This window comes from Syngnathus acus, chromosome 9 (genome assembly GCF_901709675.1).
Source record: "Syngnathus acus chromosome 9, fSynAcu1.2, whole genome shotgun sequence".
NCBI lineage: Eukaryota > Metazoa > Chordata > Actinopteri > Syngnathiformes > Syngnathidae > Syngnathus > Syngnathus acus.
Genome location: NC_051094.1, coordinates 2728992 through 2748486, shown reverse-complemented (window position 1 = coordinate 2748486; position 19495 = coordinate 2728992). Strand labels below are relative to the sequence as shown.

Here is a 19495-nt window from a genome sequence, read left to right as displayed (position 1 = left end):
TGATTTAGAGAATCCATATGTAGTAAAGTGTTGTATTACTACATATGATTTCCTCTTCATTTAATTTGACACACCTTTCAAAATGCTTCTCAGTGTCCCAGTGCACACATGTTTTGCGTGTGTAACTGGTTGTCTCAACCAGTGTTCCTCGTCCTAATTTTTCCTTCCTCAAGGTGTCAAACCAATCAAGATGAAAAGATAAAAACCAACAAAATAACCGCCAGTAAATTAATATCATAGTTAATTGTTGTTTCTTAACTTCAACTCAATCGCTCTCTTATTCTCAAATGTAAAAACTTGTATAGTCTTGACACAACCAATCGACTATTCCCTTTAAATTTAGCTTCGAAATGTCGTTATTTTATCATTTTTCTTCATCCAATTCCAGAAAGCAAGTTCTTTCCATCTCTCAAATTTTGTTTCATCAAGGCTAGGCATTAATGCAGTGTGGACCAGTTTCTGCCCACAAACAAATTGCTTGCTTTTTTTTTTTCACTTCCTATTTTTACAAAATCGTTCTTGTTTGGCGGTGCAAATCAGACAGACTACAGTCTAATAAATTCTTTAGTGCGCCTATATTTGCCAATTTCATCCTTTTAACACATGACACTTACAGCACACAGACAACACAAAAACAGCAGAGAGACAGCTCACAAACAATACCAACAAACAACGCTGCGCAAACGTCATCCTCTATTTTGACGTTTTGGTTATACTTTTTTTTCCTCATCGGTGCCTTTGATCCTTCATGCAAATATTGTCACATCTTCCTTAAGCATCACCCTGCTTCAAATATTCAAACATTCTCTGAGTAACTCACACTTTCCCTGCCTCGCCCGCAGCCATAGCACCCCCCGTGCTACCCAGTGCGCCACCGAGCCGCTAGTACAAAACATAAAAAAGCAAATTAAAAACAACAAAACATTACTCACCACCGGCGATGCTTTGTCAAGTATTTCTCAAAGATGACGCAACAGTGCTGTAAAGCGTCTTGGTGCTGGTGTGGAGAGTAAAATCTTGTAACGTTATTTATAGCCGTTTCAAAAAAGTCACAGCTGTACCAGAGCCTGACACTGAAAATGTCAAAAATGCGCTTTTGCAGAGTGACACATTTTCTGCCATTTTCTACATGAAATGAAGTCAACCATTTTTTAAAATAAGTCTGATACCAAATCAAAATTGACTTAACTGGTTTCATTTTATTGAAAATGTGTGACACCTTGTAACATTAAGCTTTTCTAGTTTTTCCATTCTTCATTAAAAATCGAATATTTTGTCACATTCAACTATAGACTATACAAATAGTCAATGAAAATAGTGCGATAGCACATTATTAAAGGAAAACAAAATCCATTCCAGGCACTTAATGCAATGTACAAAACACAAAGTTCTTCAAAAAGTCCTGAATGAGCTGAACAGTTTGAAGTAGAAGAAGTGAAGTAAAATGCTTCAAATCATTTGAGAATTCTCGAACGGGACATGTCGACGTAAAATATCGGCATTCGTTTGGGGACGCTGTCAGGGATCATGCAAAATGTGGACATTTCTGGAACACGTGTCCCGAGATGTCCAGAATGACAGAATGAAGAACATTTTCTGTTCAACGTCTCACTTGAATGTACAATTCGGAGAAATTCGGGGCAAATGTGAAAAATATCAGCAAGAATTCAATTTGAATGGGATGGGAGATGGGGAAAGACGGCAAAGCCGGGAAGTGTACATTGGAACAGCAATGAAGAGCAACGTCAATCATAACTGCTAATAATCACTCACCAGCCGGACATGCATTCTATCTTTGAGCGCCTCGTTCTTCCTGTAGACAAAGAGCGTGTCGCCCCGGGCCTCCTCTTCCTCCTCGGTGGCCAGTAACTCGGCGAAGGACGCCACGCATTGGCCGTGCTCCTGCAGGGAGGTCGGGTAGCACCGCGACGTGCCCTCGATGCGTATGGAGCGGCGCACAGGTGTGAAGAAGCGGACCTCGTGGCCGTCCGCCCGTCCCGGCTCCTGTTGTTGCCTCGACGGGGGGCTGCGGGAGAGAAAGGAGGCCACAAAACAATGTTGCCATGCCAATTAGACTTCTCTCTCCATCCATCCTTTTCGATGATAGAGTAGAAGTACCCACCCGGGAGTGTCAGTGATCTTGTACTTGACCGTGGATGAGGCCCCCGCCTCCCCAGAGATGAGAACCCGCACAGGGGGTGTCACCGTCGGGTCTTGGCCATTCTCTATCTGTCGGCCTTTGCTCGGAGTGCCGTCTGCTTCCGCGTCATCTCCCTCGCTGGCTGACGAGAAAAAAAACCCACATACTGTTCACTTGACCCGCTGTACTGTTGCTGGCCAAAAGAGCAGCACTGTAAAGCTGTTAACTACCTTTGGTCTCCTTCTTCTTCAGAATGTCAAACACCACCATGCGTAGCTCCTCCACGGGCTGCAGTGGTTGAACGGAGACGCTCCTTTAAGCACGACACCAACACGCACATTCAAACGAGCTGATTGGTCGCGCTCACCTCCAACACAATACGAACAGCTTCCTCATACATGGGAAGGACATCCAGGTCACCCTCTTGCTCCATCAGGCGGGCCTTACAGATCCAGAATTTGGCAAACTTCTGGGACACTGGCGGCAGCCGTGAGAGGACCTCTTTCACCTGCGCTGGACAACCCTGTTGGGGGTCCGAGATGGTGCCGTGGCATTAACATTTGATCAGGATGTGTCCTGTAAGATCACTTTTACTGTAAGGAGTACTCATCTCACACCCCGATAAGAATCAACGACAAAAGGCCAAATACCTCGGAATTTAGCCTCATCCATGTAGAACGTGTGGTCAAATGAAAAGCAGACGAGTACGTACGCAACATCTGACTGGATGTCTGGTTTGCTTGGACAACTAGCACACTTGGACCATTGCCTAACACGAGGCCCTTTCCAGCTCAGAGGAAACGATGAATTCCATGGCCACATGTGAACATGTGAAGCTACCTCAGTGAGCAGCTTCATGCAGTCAGACAGTGACCTGTCCACGTCACGGACGAACAAGCCAGCATCCTGTTGAGCCTTCAGGGTGCTTGAGTGGGGTCGCGAGAGGACACGTCCAACGGAAGGCTTGGTCTGCATGGGAGGGCGCTTGTAGGAAATGCCTTTGGCTTCCCGCCATTCCTGCAGTTTCTTCCTGAAAACATGCGTCGCAGTTATCATGAATTTCCAGTCAAACTTTGCTGAGTATGACAGACAACATCCTGTTTTGGCCAATTCTTCAACTTTTCACACGCGATTGCACAAGTGACCCTTTTATAGTTCTTCGAAATGGAGCCGCAGGGAGAAAATGCGACGTCGCCCCGAGCACCAAAATAAAAGGCGTTACGGGATCTAATTTCAAAGTCCATTTTGTGAGGGCTGTCGCTATTGTATATTTTTGGAAGAAAAGTAAATAAATAAATTCGATTCATTATAGAAGATATAATGCAGGGATAAAATAGGTAAGCAATCTTACTGAGATAAAATAGTAAGATAGATAAACTAGGTAAGCAATCTTGTTGCTGTTTAATTTAACAATCTGGTGCAAACAACGGGCTGAGTCAACTCTTTATACATTCACCGCAGGAATGTTTGGTTTAAGACATGTATCTTCTTGAACTGCTTGGGAAAAAGTTCACTTTTGGGATCACTGATCACACTCCAGGACCATGTACTTACATTCTCTCTGCTTGCTCAGCGGCCATCTTCCTCCCCACTGTTTGAGACTTTGTTGATTTGCTCTCCAATTTGCATTGGCTTACAACAATGGCGCACGGTTCCGTCCGCTTTGCCGCCGAGGCGCTCTTTCCTTTCGGAGCCACGTCAGCCAGCTTAGGTTTGGCCACCGTAGGTTTCCTGCTCGCCGCCGCTTGAGACGTGCGTCCGCCTACTCCTGATTTCTGAGTCGTCGGCCTTCCTTGAGGTTGAGACGTGCGCTTGGCAGGCTGATTGGTCGTTTTGTCGGGCAGCCTGGCGAAAGGTCGTGCGTGCGACGAGGGCACCGCCGTTGATTTGGCTCTGCTTTTACAAGGCGGTTGTTCACCAAGGGTGGACTTGAGCTCTCGAGGGACAACTGGTCTCTGGTGAAGAGGGTTTTTCTTCACCAGAGCCTTGGAGGACGTGACAGCAGAACTCGATGGAACAAGTTTGGCGTCCGCCGCCGCCGCAGGGAGAGATCTCGGGACCCGAGGATAGGTTAAGGCAGGGACGAGCCCTGTCCTGGTCTTCACCATGGGTCCTAGACTCAGCCGGGAGGTATAAGTCTTTAGAAGAGAAGAAACGGTGGGTTTTGACGGTGGCCTAGAAGTAGTGCTTGGGTTTTTGGCCATTGAAAGGTTGGAAGATACTTTTCCTGTGGGCTGTATCCTGACTTTTGGCGCTTTTGGGGGAAAAGTGCTTGCCTTCAGAGTGGGAACAGTGTATGTTCCTCTGAGTGTTGGCTTTTTACAGACTGTCGACTGTGTAGGCCGACTGCGTTCAGTCAGTACGTTCTCTTTGTTCCGAAAGACAAATGGCTTTCTGGGGGGCTTTTGGTTGTCGGTAAGACCCAAGGGTTGGACTTTTTTGGCTTCATGACGGAAACTAGTGGCAGGAGCTTGATTTTCTTTGCCCCTGATGAGCTGAAAGACAAAAGATGATGAAATGTCTCTACACTATGACATTATTTCCCTTGTTTGTTTGTTTTGCTTTCAAGTGATAGTAAAGAATTAGAATGAGCTTTGGGGGGGGTGAAGAACTAATACAACAAAAAAGAAAAGAAAGATATCCAAAAGAACAAAAAGGGGTTAAAAACAATTTAAAGAATTCAAAATATCCCTTCAGTTGCAGTCGCATATTTTCTTAAAAAAAAAAACTCGTGGTATTTCAGTGATACTATCATTCAGCCATTTTCCCCCCCCCCGCAATTGTGAGTTGAAAAAAATTGCTAGATAAGCGCTGCAAGGTGGCCACAAATTAAACTGTCAAACTGATGCTTGTTGTAATGCGAGCTTGTTGTGAATCTAGAAAAAAAAAAAAAAAAGCGGTTTCAAGCAATTTAATTCCACTCCCGGTTAAAATTCACTGTCACAAACCTGTAATGCAGATGTCGATTTTGTAGTCTCTGGCTTCTTCCCTGCACACTCATCGATGTTTGGTCTGTAAAGACAAATGTTTTCATTTCAACAACAGAGAGCAGACCTCTGCCAAGATGCAAACAGGATGTGTCCAATGTTTTCCACTGAAGAGAAAGCACTTCCTATTGAGGAAAGATAACAATCTTTTGCGCTATTTCTGACCGTCTGCCGTTTGCACACTTGCTCCATTTTTGCTCCTCTTATTTATTATGTTATTTGTTTATTTATTATTTATTCATCACTCTTATTTATTCTTTGTTTATGCCTTCTTCTTGTTATTTTTTGTGTTTACTTGTATGCATATTGTGTACTATGTCTTGTCACCGTGGGAACGTTATTTTGATCTCTTTGTGTCTTGGCATGTGAAGAAATTGACAATAAAGCAGACTTTGACTTTGAATATAACTTCTTACATTGAGTTGTACTTTGATTTATTCTTCAAGTATTCCATGAACTTCTTCTTGCGCAGTTCTGTGACACAAACAAAGGTCAGTGACATACTAATTGCTATCAATGTTTACAGGGAGTTTATATGTTGTTTTTCAAGTAAAATTCCTCATGCATTAAGCAGTTTTGTTCATTTCTCTTGGATTCATTTTTTGGCACGAAATGTCATAGATTCCCTTCATATATTAAATCCAGTGGATTTTAATAACTGTGTATGAGTTTGTGGTGTCATTTGCTCGTCTATCAAGAATCAACATGACTACATTAACATACAGCAAACGTTATCAGTATTCGTGCCGCTCAATTTGCGCTGTATCGTTCAAATATGACATTTAATGAGCAACATCGTACAGACAGCATATCAACAGGGTTTTCATACATCGTGTTATACGGGGAGTCTATAAATTCTATTATCATCGTTCTCTTCGTCATCCGCGAATGCATAATTAGCATTAGCAGCTAGGCTAAATAACGTCGTCATTGACCCAAACACGCTTTTCAGACCTTTTCTGCTCTCGACGTTGATGGGGGCATCTTGGTCCATATTTTTTGAACTGCTTATCTTCTAGCACGTTTACATGGAAATAAGAGCGGTTAGCTTCCAAACAGCAAGACCAAATGCGCACTGGACAAACGGCTTTGAAAGAACCGGGTCGCCTCGTTCTGCTCATCGCTGATTGGACAGTTTTGAATTTGCGCAACGTCAATTCTTGCACTTGTAGGGGATTGGCGGAAACGTTCACAAACAATCAAACGACCTTTCTAAAACAAAAATACGCGTATGACGGAAATAAACAAAATCGAAATATTACAAGAATGACTGAATGTTAGTTTATTAGTTTTGTTTTTTTAAAAAAGAGTCTAAAAATAAATTAATTTTAAAAAGGTGGAAAAAATGGGGTGGTTTCATATCTCTTATAATAACATCAAGAAAACGGAGGTGGAAATGGGATATAATGTTTAGAATGTGTTGGATTGCTTATTTTTCTGGGTGAAGAGGGAGGAACTTACATTCCACCACAGTTGGTGATGGTAATGCGCCTTATTAGTCAAATGCCTACCGTCTAAAAAGAAGAAGAAGAAGAAGAAATAGAAGACGAAGAAGAAGATTAGAAAGAAGAAGATTAGAAAGAACAAGAAGAAGAAAAGGTTCAAGTCTTGCGTCTTCTGCAATGACGTCAAAAATGTTCAACGAGTTAATAAGGAACAACGATTGTGGGCGTCGACGAAATATTCCGATGATTGAAGGAATAATTGCAATCACTTAATCAATTCGTGGGATTGAAGAAAAGCATAGTGTCACCCATGGTAACACGCATGAGGAAAAACCCGTTAGTTGCTCGGCGTGTGGCGAAAGGCAATTTTGATTTGGAATGTCCTCGAATGTTAGGAGTCCTAGACGGAAACAAATGTACACACACTTTTTTATTGGGAAGAACCTTTTCTTAGATTTTAGCGAACGAAATCAGCGTGTTAACCATGGCGTCGTACGAGAAGCAATTTTGTCCGGCGAGAGAGGACAACGAGCGACAACGACGTCAAACAATGCCACACTTCCAAGGTTTGCTCACATTCTTGCTGGCTGATCATTTAACACATTTGATCTCGTGCTCCCCCGCCACTCTTGGGTGAACACAATCTCATTCATTGTAACGGTAAACAAAGTTCAAATATTTGGGAATCACTCTTCCAAAAGACGATTACATAAATTGTAATGTGTCTATAATAAATAGTGCTCCAAGTCCCACCATAATGACCAACATTAAAGTGCAGTAGCGTGGTAGGTCTAAGTGTTCATGAAAATAGTACTTTTGCAAGTGAAATAGTCAACAGTATTATGTATATGCCCCACATGACATGTGCCAAATTGTGTTTGTGTTACTTGTGTCCTGGAGATGTCCAGCAGCCAAGTGCTCGTCAGGAGTGGAGGAGCTTGCTTTCGCAGCAGGACAATTCACAGCTTCCCCACATCAAGGAAGAAGAGGAAATTGACATCAGCAAGTTGCCACTACCTGTTGTGAAGAGTGAAGAGGAGGAAGAACATCCCGCTCACTTCAAAAAAGAGGACCATCTCCACATTGAGGAAGAAGAGCAAATGGATGTCAGCAAGTTGCCAGTGATTGTGGTCTCTGTGAAGTGTGACGATGATGAAGATGAAACACCCCAGTGGTCGCAGATTAACCACGACAGCACAAGTGGAGGTACACTGCCGAACAATCCGTTATCTCCGCTGTCGGACACCGATGGCATCGAAGAACCTTTGAGGGATGACGCAGATTACGAGGACAAGCAGTTGAATTGTGGAGAGAAGGAGGCAGCTCCTAAAAAGAAAACTTCTCACACACGTAAATGTCACACATCTGAAGAACATTTCAGCTGCTCAATTTGCGGAAAACAATTTGCTCAAAATCGACCCATGATTAGACACATGAGAACACACACAGGAGAAAAACCTTTTAGTTGCTTAACTTGCGGTAAGGCGTTTTCTCTCAAGGAATATATGAAATCACACATGAAAAAACACACAGGTGAAACCCCCTTTTGTTGCACATTTTGTGGTAAAACATTTTCTCAAAAGAAAACATTGCAATCGCACATGAGGACGCACACTGGAGAAAAACCCTTCCGTTGCTCATTGTGTGGTAAAAAATTTGCTCTCAAGCTAAACATAGTCAAACACATGAGGACACACACAGGGGAAAAATCCTTTCTTTGCTCAACATGCGGTAAAACCTTCTCGGAACGGCATCGTCTAGTATCGCACTTGAGAACGCACACGGGAGAAAAACCATTCGCTTGCTCAACTTGCGGTAAGACCTTCTCACAAAGGCATCATATGGCGTCACACGTGAAAACACACACAGGAGAAAAACCTTTCATTTGCTCCGTTTGTAGTACGGCGTTTTCTCGAAAAGTCAATCTCGATATACACATGAGAACGCACACTGGGGAGAAACCTTTTCGTTGTTTAACTTGTGGTAAAACGTTCTCTGTCAAAGCAACCATGGTCAAACACATGAGAACGCACACTGGAGAAAAACCCTTTCATTGCTCTGAGTGTGGTAAAAGATTCACTCAAAAGGTAAACATGGTAATACACATGAGATCTCACACTGGAGTGCAAGAATTTTGTTGATCCGCAAAAACAGAGTGGGAAAAAACTTGTTTTTCTTCAACAGTGTCAATTCAGATGCATTATTTTTTTGTTATGTTTAGCTTATGCCCTTGATTTTCTGGTTGTTCCACTGTGAGTTGTAGTCTGGCCCACTTTCTGGGTCAATCTTAGGACCCATTCTTTTTACATTGTGCACGCTTCACCTCAAAGATGACCTCAGCAAATTTGAAGGGGTCCCACCACTTGTGTGCAGCTGGGCCCCAAATTTGCATTTGAGCTCAGAGCTACAGTACTTATACATTTACACATCATTTGGATTTGGGATGATGTAATATTTGCCTTTATTCAACTACTTAGATCTATTTATCTCAAACTGGAAATGCTGTTTTATCTGAGTTTTGTTTTAGTTATTTTGAATGGCAATGACATTCTGTTTTGAAAATGACCATCTTCAAGAAACATGGCTGTCAGTAAATGTGACTCATTGGTTTAAAAAATCAAAAACGCTTGTACCCTTTGTATTCGTGTCCTGACAGCAATCATTTCAGACCACTAGATGACACTAGTGCGCTATTATAGTTCGTAAACGCTATAAGGTGACGACGTCGAAGAAGACCAAGACAGTACCGACGAAGAAGAAAAGAAACACAGATATACCCCCCCTTCTTGCCCCTGCGTAGAGCCGGCACTGATTGGCAACCACAGAGGCTGTCAAAAAGAACGTTCTTTTATACTATATTGTGTGCTTATGATATTTATAGTATTGTTTGCCTGCAATTAAATCTTTATGATGTGACCATTTGTTATTTCTGCTTGCGTATGCTAAATGTATGTTTTGAGTTAGTTTGCTTCCGTTGTATTATGATGTGTGAAGGTTTGTCCAATCCTAGCATTACCACTAGTGGTCTGTACAATCAAAAGCTTTCAAAAGCAAAAAATAAAAAGAGGTACCACAGTGAGCATGAAAAAAAAACAGATGTATATTACGTAGCCTATTTGCAATTTGGGTCAGTTCGGTTCAGTGCTTCAAAAGTGCAGTGCACATCTTTGCATGAAACTGTCAGGGGTCATGATGCCATCAATTTGTTCCCATGGTTGTCATCTTGTGACTTTTTTTTTTTTTTTACATGACACTAGTGTGGTGGAATTCTGATATCTAATGCTTGATTTGTGCAGTACATTAAGCGCAGGCTTTGGTGCCATCTTGTGTGGGGTTTGCATGTCTGCATGCGTAGGTTTCCTCCCACGTTTCAAAAACATTCATGATAGGCCGATTGACCGCTCCGACTTGTTTTCAGTTTTTTTTTGGAAGGGGGGTGATGGGAATGATGTGGGTCCTGCCACTGCCTGGCACCCAGTTCAGGATGTGCCCCCAGCTGGAATAGGCTAGCTGCGACCCTCGTGAGGATAAGCACTTCAGGACAATGGATGGATTTCATGCCGTGGAAAGCAATAGAGTACATCTTTTTTTCCAAATTGTTACAAAAGCAATAGAGTACATCTTTTTTTCCAAATTGTTACAAAGAGCCATGCAAAAATGCACCAAAATGGCGTCATGAGGAGGTCTGACTAATACTCGTACATCAGGAGTAATAAAGTATGATCTAATTGACCAGATTATAAAATTGCCCTGTCCAAATCAGTAAACTATTCAATGAGTTAACAGGTGACACCAATTGTCTTTATTATTTTATTGTTTTTTTGGGGTCAATTAAACATGGTCAAACAACAGATGGAATAATAATGCATGGTAAGTAAATGAAATATAAGAAATCAATTATGAAAATGCATGGTAAATCTAAGAATAATAACATGTTAAATTGAACAAAATAATATCACATGTTAAGTCAAGAAGAAGAATGCATGGTTAATCAATCATAATGCATGGTAAATTGAACAAAATAATAATAATGCATGGTAAATCATAATATCACATGTTAAGTCAAAAAGAAGAATGCATGGTAACTTAAACAGAATAACAACACATGGTAAATCTAACAAAAAGACTAATGCATGGTTCATCAATCATAATAATGCATGGTAAATTGAACAAAATAATAATAATGCATGGTAAATCATAATATCACGTTAAGTCAAGAAGAAGAAGAATGCATGGTAACTTACAGAATAATAACACATGGTAAATCATAATATCACGTTAAGTCAAGAAGAAGAAGAATGCATGGTAACTTAAACAGAATAATAACACATGGTAACTCTAACAAGATGACTACTGCATGGTAAATCAATCATAATAATGCATGGTAAATCAATCAGTCAATCAAAATGCATGGTAAACCAAGCAGAATGATCATGCAAGGTCAATTGCATTCATATGATTACTCGCAACTTCCATTGGCGCCTTTTATATCCCGCGTGTAACGCGCTGTGGGCATCTTGCACACGTAGCCGTTTAATTCCATGCAGGACATCTTCTTCCATTTGCCAGACTGAAAGTCAAAATGAGATTGATTTTAAATCTAAACTTGTCTTCGGCGAGCGGGTCAATCTTTTCTGCACCTACCTGGCTCAAGGTGGCCACGCAATTCTCCATCAGGCCGGTAGGTTTTCCCGGAGCCCAGTTTGTGAAGGTCACCTTCTGGCGGTCCGACCACACGAATCTGCCGCGATTGACCAGGTCGTTCAGTCCGGTCCACGTCGTGTTTCCAGGGGCTGCAGAGGACAAACGGCAACAGAGCTCTCATTCGTTTTCCAGATATGGCAGATATCGAGCCGATGTGAGCGACGCCTAGCGCGCACGCACCAAGCTTCACGAGGTCGTGCAGCCAATCCCGCTCAGCCTCGGAGCGAATGGACACCAGATTGGCATCGAGACCCCAGCAGGAGTGTCGAGCGCCGTACCACGTCTTTGTATCATCAAAACGTTTGTAGCAGAAGTCCGCAAACTCCTCCCAGTCAGGTCCCAAGCATCTCGGCTCTGCGTGCAAGATGGCGTCACGTGAAGAAATGCTTTCTATTCTGGACATTCTACTCACCCGTGTCAGCAAAAGTGTAAGACGGAGACGGAGCCAATTTGTTAACATATCTGCAGACAGTAAAGTGAGAATGAGCCGGGCATCTTTAAGTGGACTCGCCAGTGAAAGCGGAGCACGCACACTTTTGAGGTGATTCCGTTACAGGTGGAGCCGTTGTAGGCTTTCTGTGGCAGTGTCTTCAGCAAAGTCACATCTCCTCCAATCTCAATGATGCCCGAGTGAATAGCGGCCGCGCAGATGTTTGAGTCCTGCACTCAGAGAACGTCTCAGACATAGAACAAGAACTCCGCTTGCAGGTCGTGCGGTAATTAACATACTTGGTCGTAGATCCGTGTTCCGTAGACTGCGCAGTCAGCTTGGGCGCAGCCCAGTGGGCACCGCACCCTGCGGAAGTAGTTTGTCTAGTAAGGAGGAGGCTTTTCGGCAAGAAACGTCTTATCAAGTCCGACTCACGTCATTGAACCGTCGAGGCCGAGGTCGGCGGCTGTGCTGCTGCATAAGATGTCTGTGGGTCAGAAGGGAAAATCAAAGCCCGTTTCTTGCTAGTTTCTCACTGCACTCCAAACGTCGTACTCACTGCGAGGGGTGTCGTCAGACGTGCACCCCAAGACGTCAAAGCGTAGGCCCAAAAACATTGGCAGGAGGCGGACGTACTGGGCGAACACGGGCCTGGTTAGAATATACGTCCCCACAGAAGGCTGGAAACAAAACACGCGCGTTTGCAAGGAACGACAGCAGCCTGGACGACAAAGTCGAGAGTCAGCGGCCGCTCACCTGCTTTGGGTGGTCATACCAAGTCATTCCGTCAATACTGAACTGCATCGCAAATACGCTGGAACTTGGCAATCGGTATGTACAGCTCTGGGTCTCAATGCCTGTCACCTTGAAGTTCTGACCGAGGTTCACCTGGATCCAGCTGCCGACTGAGGGCGGAAGGCATTCCATTGCTCAGGATACCAAACCACAACTTTTGTTTTTACGTACACATTTCGGAGGGTCTCCAGCAACCGCTGCCCCCCAGACGCGCTTTGTGAGGTTCGGCATTGATCGCAGAGGAAGAGGCGGAAAAAGAGGAGTCTGGGATTCTCCCGTCAGCGATGCCCAGACTATCAAGACACACTGAGGAAAGACAAAAAAAGACAATGTGGAAGGCACGCTCGCTCATTCATTCTCATGTCTGGTCACCCGTTCCTAGCCGACGCTCTATCTGGGGATCCGTTGGATTCTTTCCTTGCACATCATCTGCAAGTGTCAGGATGTGAAGCCCACCTTTCTTCTCACAGCTGTAGACGACGCGGAGGTATTTGGAGACACCAGGGCAGGAGTCCGTATCCGTAAAGTAAATGGGGTAAATGGGGCAAATCTGATAGTTGTCACACAATCCTCTGAAGTGACGGAGAGCCCCTTCCACCCTGCAGCCACCTGCAAGTGACAACACACCACCATTTCACACGCATTTTATTCGCACACTTACATACTGACTTCAACTTGTCACAGGACGTAGGGGATTTTAATGGTTAATGACTATTAGAAAACGAGGAATCCAAAAAGCGCACGGCTCAGCTCTTTTTCATCGTTTTCTATTTTTATTCAAAGAAAAGGTCAAATAAACATTTTCTATTGCCATCGCTCACACGTCCATGCATTTTGATATTGAGTTATATGTTACAAACGAGTTACCGCCAACGCTGACGGCGTGTGAAAACCTCGTGACAGCGAGCCAAAAACAACGATGCCACTTACCGCGTGATCCGCCGCCACTCGGACAGACGTCGCCACGCTCCCGTCCATGGAAAGCCGACCGTATGCGGATGACTCTTTCATCGGGACATTCGAGGGATTTCCAATCGTCTTGGCAGACAAGCTTCTTCTTGTAGCCTGTGAGAGCACAACCGTTGACTTCTCTCCGTCTTTTTTTACACAGACGTTGAAGGCGACTTACCGTCATGTGGCGGCAGCTGATGTGTCTTTCCTAGAAGCGGGAACCAGAAAGTGGATGTCGACACGTGATGACGGTCCACCGCGGGGCGTCACATCTCACTTACCTCTTTTCTTGCAGACGTAGCCTCTCTTCTTGTCGCACGTGTCGCGCTTCCAGTCGCCGCTGCCAGTGAGCAAGAAAAGACATTTCCCCCCTTCAGGGACACCTGGAGGGAGGGAGGCAAACAAGATCTGAGCGCTCATCCGTTCCTCCAAAGTGCAGCTGACAACCGCCTCAGCCCGACCTGCACTCGGGCGGAGGTAAGAGAAGGAGGATCCGTCAGTCCACTTGTCGCCGTCACGCTTGATGGAGGCGTCGGCGCCCAACCACAGGGTATCATTCATCGCCAGAAGCTTGGCGATACCTTTGGATCCCAAGGAGAACATGCAAGATTCCAAAACGACTCACACTTGACTCTGCACTACAACTCGATGGGTGCGGCACAGCCGTGACAAAGCGCTAACAATACTGCAACAGAGAGTGAAACAACAACCAAAAAAACAAACAACAACCGAGCAACGCTGGCCATATCTCGCTCGGGTTTATCAGGTTTTGAGTTGGAAAGGAAGGCGCAGCAGGAAAAAAAGGTTTTTCCTCAAAGACTTAGCAAATTCATGGCCAGCCTACCGCGTATGAAGACCGCGTACGAAGACATGACGCCTTTTTCGATTTACTTTAGCTTCTATTTCTCGTTTGCTTCATGTCGGAGAATAAGAATTGATCCACTTGTTTATGGCCAATATATTTTAATTCATGGCCCCCTACCGTGTACGAAGCCCTGCTCGCGCGAGTCGGCGATGCTGAGCAGGTTCCCTTGGCGGCCTTTGCAGTCGGCTTGCGCCTCCTGCCAGGTCTTGGTGGGCTGAAAGTTGAACAGGTAGCAGAAGTCGTCCGAGGGGTTGTCCAGCCACCAGCCGCATTTGTCAGTCCAGCCTGCGAGACAGACAAAACAGCATAAGACAGCGTAGAAGACGGCGACGGTGCGAGACACCTACCATGTTGGCTGGCTAATGGTGGCAGCTGTCGAGGCCCTCCACGCTTGGCTGCAGGGGGTAAAGGAGCGCGAATGAGTAAATGCATGAAGGAGTGCTCAGAAGGGACATTTTTGCACCTGTTTTGCAGACAAATGGCCGCTTCGTTGTGCAGGGGCTGCCGCCGATCTTCCCAACAGAATTTGGGAATGCGCAGTCCCCCGTGGTGTCATCTTGCCAGACCTTGTAGTCCTGCGGACGACATGAGGGTGTTGGACTCTCGGCTTCCCAACGCCCTTCCTCCGCGCAATTGTTGTGCTCAAATTTCAACTTTCCCAACCTAGCTCGTGCAGAATGACTTTTCCAAAGTCCATCAACAATTTACTTACAAAAGCTGTTCCGTCACTATACTCATAGTCGTTGCTTTTCTTCTTCAGTCCCAGCCAAGAAAACCAAACGCTTTGCGAGTGATCTTGAGGAAAGGAAGGACAACAAGAGCTTCAGGGCAAGAAGAGCTTCGGCTAAATGACGGCAGCTTTGTGGGACCGACGACTGCGGCGGTTCGTCTTAGCGCTCACCAAACACGAATTGAGCCTCTTGCAGTGAGTGGACGCTAGCCAGGTGGCCTCTCTGGCCAACACAGAACTTCTCGGCATCCTCCCAAGCTTTGTACAGCTTCGAGTAAAAGTAGCAATGATCGCCATACAGTAGGTTGCCCGTGTCGCAGGTGGAAGCTGAGGCCACAATGGAGAACATTGAGGAGGAAACCATGACCACATGGTTAAAGTGCAAATAAGCGTGCTGCAACTCACTCTCCACTACAGCAAGACCACCTTTGGGGGAATACGTCCGGCCCTCCAAGGAGCCTGCAAAAAAAAAAAAAAAAGACCGTTTGCGCCTTTCAACGGCAAAGTGACCGCAGACGTGGAGGCTTACTCAGCGGCCGTTTGCACATGTAGGCCAACGAGGAATCACAGGAGCCAGACCTCCAGTTGCCGGGCTCACCCCTTCCCCCTTGGTTGACGTAGGCGCAGGACGCGACGTCGGCGCTGTCAGTAGATTATAAAAAAAAAAAAAGGCATTTTCCTTGAGTGGTCCTTCTCAAAATTGGTTCCAGAACCTTTACGCGTCTCCGCCTGACAACAGCATGCAAAGTTGTTACGGCTTACCTTTCGAGTTGATTTGAGGCCCAGTTGGTGTGTTTCATTGTCTCGCCATCGGACCAGGTCAGCTTCTGGCTCCCACCTTCAAAGCGACACCAGACGTCGTCGCATTTCTGGGGGGGGGGGAAGAAAACGGTTCCAGTTGTTGCTGCAGAGTCCACGACTGCTTGCGCTTCCGTCTCACCTGGTTGGAGAGTCCCAGCCAGAAGCGGGTGCCCTCGCCCATGGTGTCCTTCACAAAGTACTCCTCGGCCGAGGTGGTGATGGAGAGCAGGTCGCCGCCCTCCCAGACGCAGTGGTGCCAGGCCCCCAGCCAACCGTTGGGCTTCACCACCTTCTTGTAGCAGCTGGAGTCGAGCTCGAGCCACCCGGGAGCACACTTGTTGGCTGAGGGCAAAATTTGGGGAACAGATCAGAGCACACTCCTGTTTTTGCCCTTCAGTCCACCATTTTGAGCAAAGGGTAATTTGCGGGTCCCGGTTGGCCAAATCTACATTTTCTCGGGCAAATTGGAAGATCCGGGACTCGACTTGATAGGTTAGCCCAGTGCGGCGCGATACCAAGGGGGGGCGCGTGTGACACCAGGGAACATGCTTTTCTTTTGGCTGTACTAGATGAAAGGGTAATTAGACATCCACTGCAGTAGGTGGCGGTATCACTGGAAGAGTGTGCGCAAGGAGTCTCCGCTCTACAGTGGAGAGCGCACGGAACGTTCGCACACACAGCACAGAGAAGGCGAAAAAAAGTGCAGTGGGACACCGTGGAAAAATGTTGAGCAGGGTTGCCAACAATCATCCCACTTTGTGAATGCTACTTTAGTCAATCAGCAAGCACTGTAAGCATCGTTTAAAGCAGCGTACCATATTGCTCAGTGCAAAACAAAAACCAAAAAAAAAAACCACCATTGCAGAAGAGCTGATACTACCTGCAGCCGTGGAATGCTGCCTCATTTTGATTAAAGAACAGCACAAATTGTTTTATTCATTTTTGTTTTGTAGGTTACATTCTTTTATATATTGTGCTCCTGAGTTAATGTTGCTGATTACTTTGAATTGAATCTTATTTATTGCTGTTAATATTATGTATGTTTATTATTATTTTATTTTATTTTTTTGTATTTATTTGTATTGCAGCTCGGTGGCGCACTGGGTAGCACGTCCGCCTCACAGCTAGGAGGGTGCGGGTTCGATTCCACCTCCGGCCCTCCCTGTGTGGAGTTTGCATGTTCTCCCCGGGCCCGCGTGGGGGTTCTCCTGGCACTCCGGTTTCCTCCCACATCCCAAAAACATGCTTGGTAGGCCGATTGAGCACTCCAAATCGTCCCTAGGTGTGAGTGCGAGTGCGTATGGGTGTTTGTTTCTGTGTGACCTGTGATTGGCTGGCAACCGGTTCAGGATGTCCCCCGCCTACTGCCCGACGACGGCTGGGATAGGCTCCAGCACGCCCGCGACCCCCGTGGGGACTAAGCGGTAAAGAAAATGGATGGATAGATGGATGTATTTTTTTCATCATAAAATGGCAGTTGGTCAAGAATGTTTATAGTTTGAATACTTATAATTTATTTTTTAATTTCAGGCAGTGATGCACTTTGATCTGTTACAGACTAAAAACAATGTTAATAATAAAGTTATTCTTTATTGTAAGTTGATCTTTTTTTATTTATTTTTTGTTTTTTTTTAATGTTAATAACATGGAAGGGGGGGTGCGCAAAATATTTTCTTCTCCCTAGGGGGGGGGCATCACAGAAAATAATTGAGAAGCACTGGGTTAGCCCAATGGCATCAGAGACGTTTACAATTTGAAATGATCCCTAAAAAAAAAAATCACCTTTATAAAGCACGGTTGTGAAACAAACATTGCCACATGCGAGTCAACGCGAAAAACATTCAAGTACATTTGCGTACTTAATAAAATAAGAAAAATTGCACAGAATTTGTGACTAATTTTGTCAGGCTACTTACCGTCAGAAGACAGCGAAGGTTCTGCCACTCCTGCAAGAGGAAAGGCAAAGACAGACGTCAGGGCAAAGACGGACGTCGGGGCAAAGACGGACGTCGGGGCAAAGACAAACGTCAGGGCAAAGACGGACGTCAGGGCACAGACGGACGTCAATGCACGATGACGGCCAGCGGAGCATCACAACTTACTCACCTTTTTTCATCTTCTTGCAGACGTAGCTTCTCTTCTTGTCGCACGTGTCGTGCTTCCAGGCGCCGCTGTCAGTGAATAAGGAAAGACACTTCCCCTCTTCGGGGTCACCTAGAGGGAGGGAGACAAGATCTCAGCGCTGCGCCGTTCCTCCAAAGTGCAGCCGACAAGCATCAGACATGCTTTCAGACCGACCTGCACTCGAGTGGCTGTAAGTGAACGGGGATCCGTCAGTCCATCGGGCGTCATCTTCCGTGGTGGAGACATCGGCGCCCAACCACAGAGAGGGCAGAGACCCGACGTAACCTGTGGACCCAAGGCAAAGGTGGAACAGGATCTTCCAGAGATTCATTCATTCATCACCATTCATTCATTTGTTCGATTCATCCATTCATCCATCCATCCATTCATTCGTGACACCAACGAATGGCTGCCTACCATGTACAAAGGTCTGCTCATGGTCGTCGGTGATGCTGATCAGGTTCCCGTGGAGGCGTTGGCAGTTGGCTTGCGCCTCCTTCCAGGTCTTGGTGGGGTGGCGGATCATCAGGTAGCAGAAGTCGTTGGTTGGGTCGTTCAGCCACCAGCCGCATGTGGCAGTCCATTCTGCGAGCCAGACGGCGTAAGACAGTGCAAGACAGCGTAAGACGGCGGCAGTGCGGGACACCTACCCGGTTGGCCGACTAATGAGGGCAGCTGTGGAACCCCTCCGTGCTTGGCTGTAGGGGAAGAGGGGGGAATGGTGTTTACAAATATGAGCAAATGCTTGATGTGTGCAGAAGGAGCGCTCGGGAGGGGCGTTTGCACCTGTTTTGCAGACAAATGGCCGCTCCGTTGTGCAGGAGCTGGCACTCAACTCCCCAACAGAATTTGGGAACGCGCAGTCGCCCTTGGTGTCATTTTTACACTTGTAGTCCTGCGGACGACATGAGCATGTTGGACTCTGTCTGCTCGGCTTCCCAACGCCCTTCCTCGGCAATCGCGCCCAAGTTTTGCCCATTTCCCCTCCAAAACAATCCAAAATTTGAAGCCTCGAGCAACATTTCTCCTATGTCCACTTTTATTTTTATCCTACTCAAATTTGGACCAGCTCAGATTTTGAACAATGACTTTTTCAAAGGCATTTCACTTACGTAAGTTGTTCCGTCACTCCACTCGTAGTCGTCGTCCTCCTTCTTGAGTCCCACGAAAGCAGATTGTAAGGTTTGCGAGTGATCTTGAGGAAAGGAAGGAGAACACGAGCTTCAGGGCAAGAAGAGCTTCAGTCAAATGACGACTGCGGCGGTTCCTCTTGGTGCTCACCATACACAAATTGGGCCTCTTTCTTGGAGTGGACGCTAGCCAGGCGGCCTCCCCAGGCAAGACAGAACTTCTCGGCATCGTCAAAGGTTTTAACCGTCTTCTCGTAATGATAACAATAGTGGCCATAGTGGAAGGTGTTTTCGTGGCAGTCGGAGGCTGGGGCCACAAAGAGAAACATGACCATGACAAGATGTTCAAGTGCAAATAAGTGTGCTGCAACTCACTCGTCACTACAGCGGGAC

General features: G+C 45.7%; 3 protein-coding genes and 2 long non-coding RNA genes across 6 annotated transcripts; 2 read left to right on the top strand and 3 right to left on the bottom strand.

Moving 5' to 3' along the window:
- Positions 1–1180: 1180 nt before the first annotated feature.
- Positions 1181–6263, bottom strand: ckap2l (cytoskeleton associated protein 2-like). The gene is made up of 9 exons (XM_037259000.1): positions 6082–6263; positions 5544–5601; positions 5089–5152; positions 3695–4635; positions 2981–3170; positions 2508–2663; positions 2371–2428; positions 2123–2282; positions 1181–2026 (listed from the first exon to the last, which is right to left on the bottom strand). Exons 1-9 carry the CDS (start codon positions 6119–6121, stop codon positions 1759–1761), a joined length of 1935 nt encoding a protein of 644 aa, XP_037114895.1. The 5' UTR covers positions 6122–6263; the 3' UTR covers positions 1181–1758.
- A 438-nt stretch (positions 6264–6701) lies between these two features.
- LOC119127226 (zinc finger protein OZF-like) lies at positions 6702–8731 on the top strand. Of its 2 annotated transcripts, none has more exons than XM_037259095.1 (2): positions 6702–7138; positions 7473–8731. In XM_037259095.1, exons 1-2 carry the CDS (start codon positions 7057–7059, stop codon positions 8711–8713), a joined length of 1323 nt encoding a protein of 440 aa, XP_037114990.1. In that variant the 5' UTR covers positions 6702–7056; the 3' UTR covers positions 8714–8731. The 2 variants fall into 2 exon arrangements, with proteins under 2 accessions (XP_037114990.1, XP_037114991.1); XM_037259096.1 differs by having other exon boundaries at positions 7118–7184; positions 7404–8731.
- A 656-nt stretch (positions 8732–9387) lies between these two features.
- LOC119127317 lies at positions 9388–10353 on the top strand. The gene is made up of 2 exons (XR_005098791.1): positions 9388–9639; positions 10220–10353. It is a non-coding gene; the product is annotated as an uncharacterized LOC119127317 (long non-coding RNA).
- Positions 10354–10906: 553 nt separating this feature from the next.
- LOC119127418 lies at positions 10907–14324 on the bottom strand. The gene is made up of 15 exons (XM_037259354.1): positions 14297–14324; positions 13734–14033; positions 13631–13660; positions 13432–13566; positions 12958–13110; positions 12673–12807; positions 12463–12611; positions 12266–12386; positions 12142–12193; positions 12006–12072; positions 11809–11936; positions 11689–11738; positions 11457–11630; positions 11217–11365; positions 10907–11142 (listed from the first exon to the last, which is right to left on the bottom strand). Exons 1-15 carry the CDS (start codon positions 14322–14324, stop codon positions 11032–11034), a joined length of 1782 nt encoding a protein of 593 aa, XP_037115249.1. The 3' UTR covers positions 10907–11031.
- A 113-nt stretch (positions 14325–14437) lies between these two features.
- LOC119127325 lies at positions 14438–19403 on the bottom strand. Its single transcript, XR_005098798.1, has 5 exons — positions 19254–19403; positions 19085–19167; positions 14781–14892; positions 14665–14712; positions 14438–14602 (listed from the first exon to the last, which is right to left on the bottom strand). It is a non-coding gene; the product is annotated as an uncharacterized LOC119127325 (long non-coding RNA).
- Positions 19404–19495: the final 92 nt, after the last annotated feature.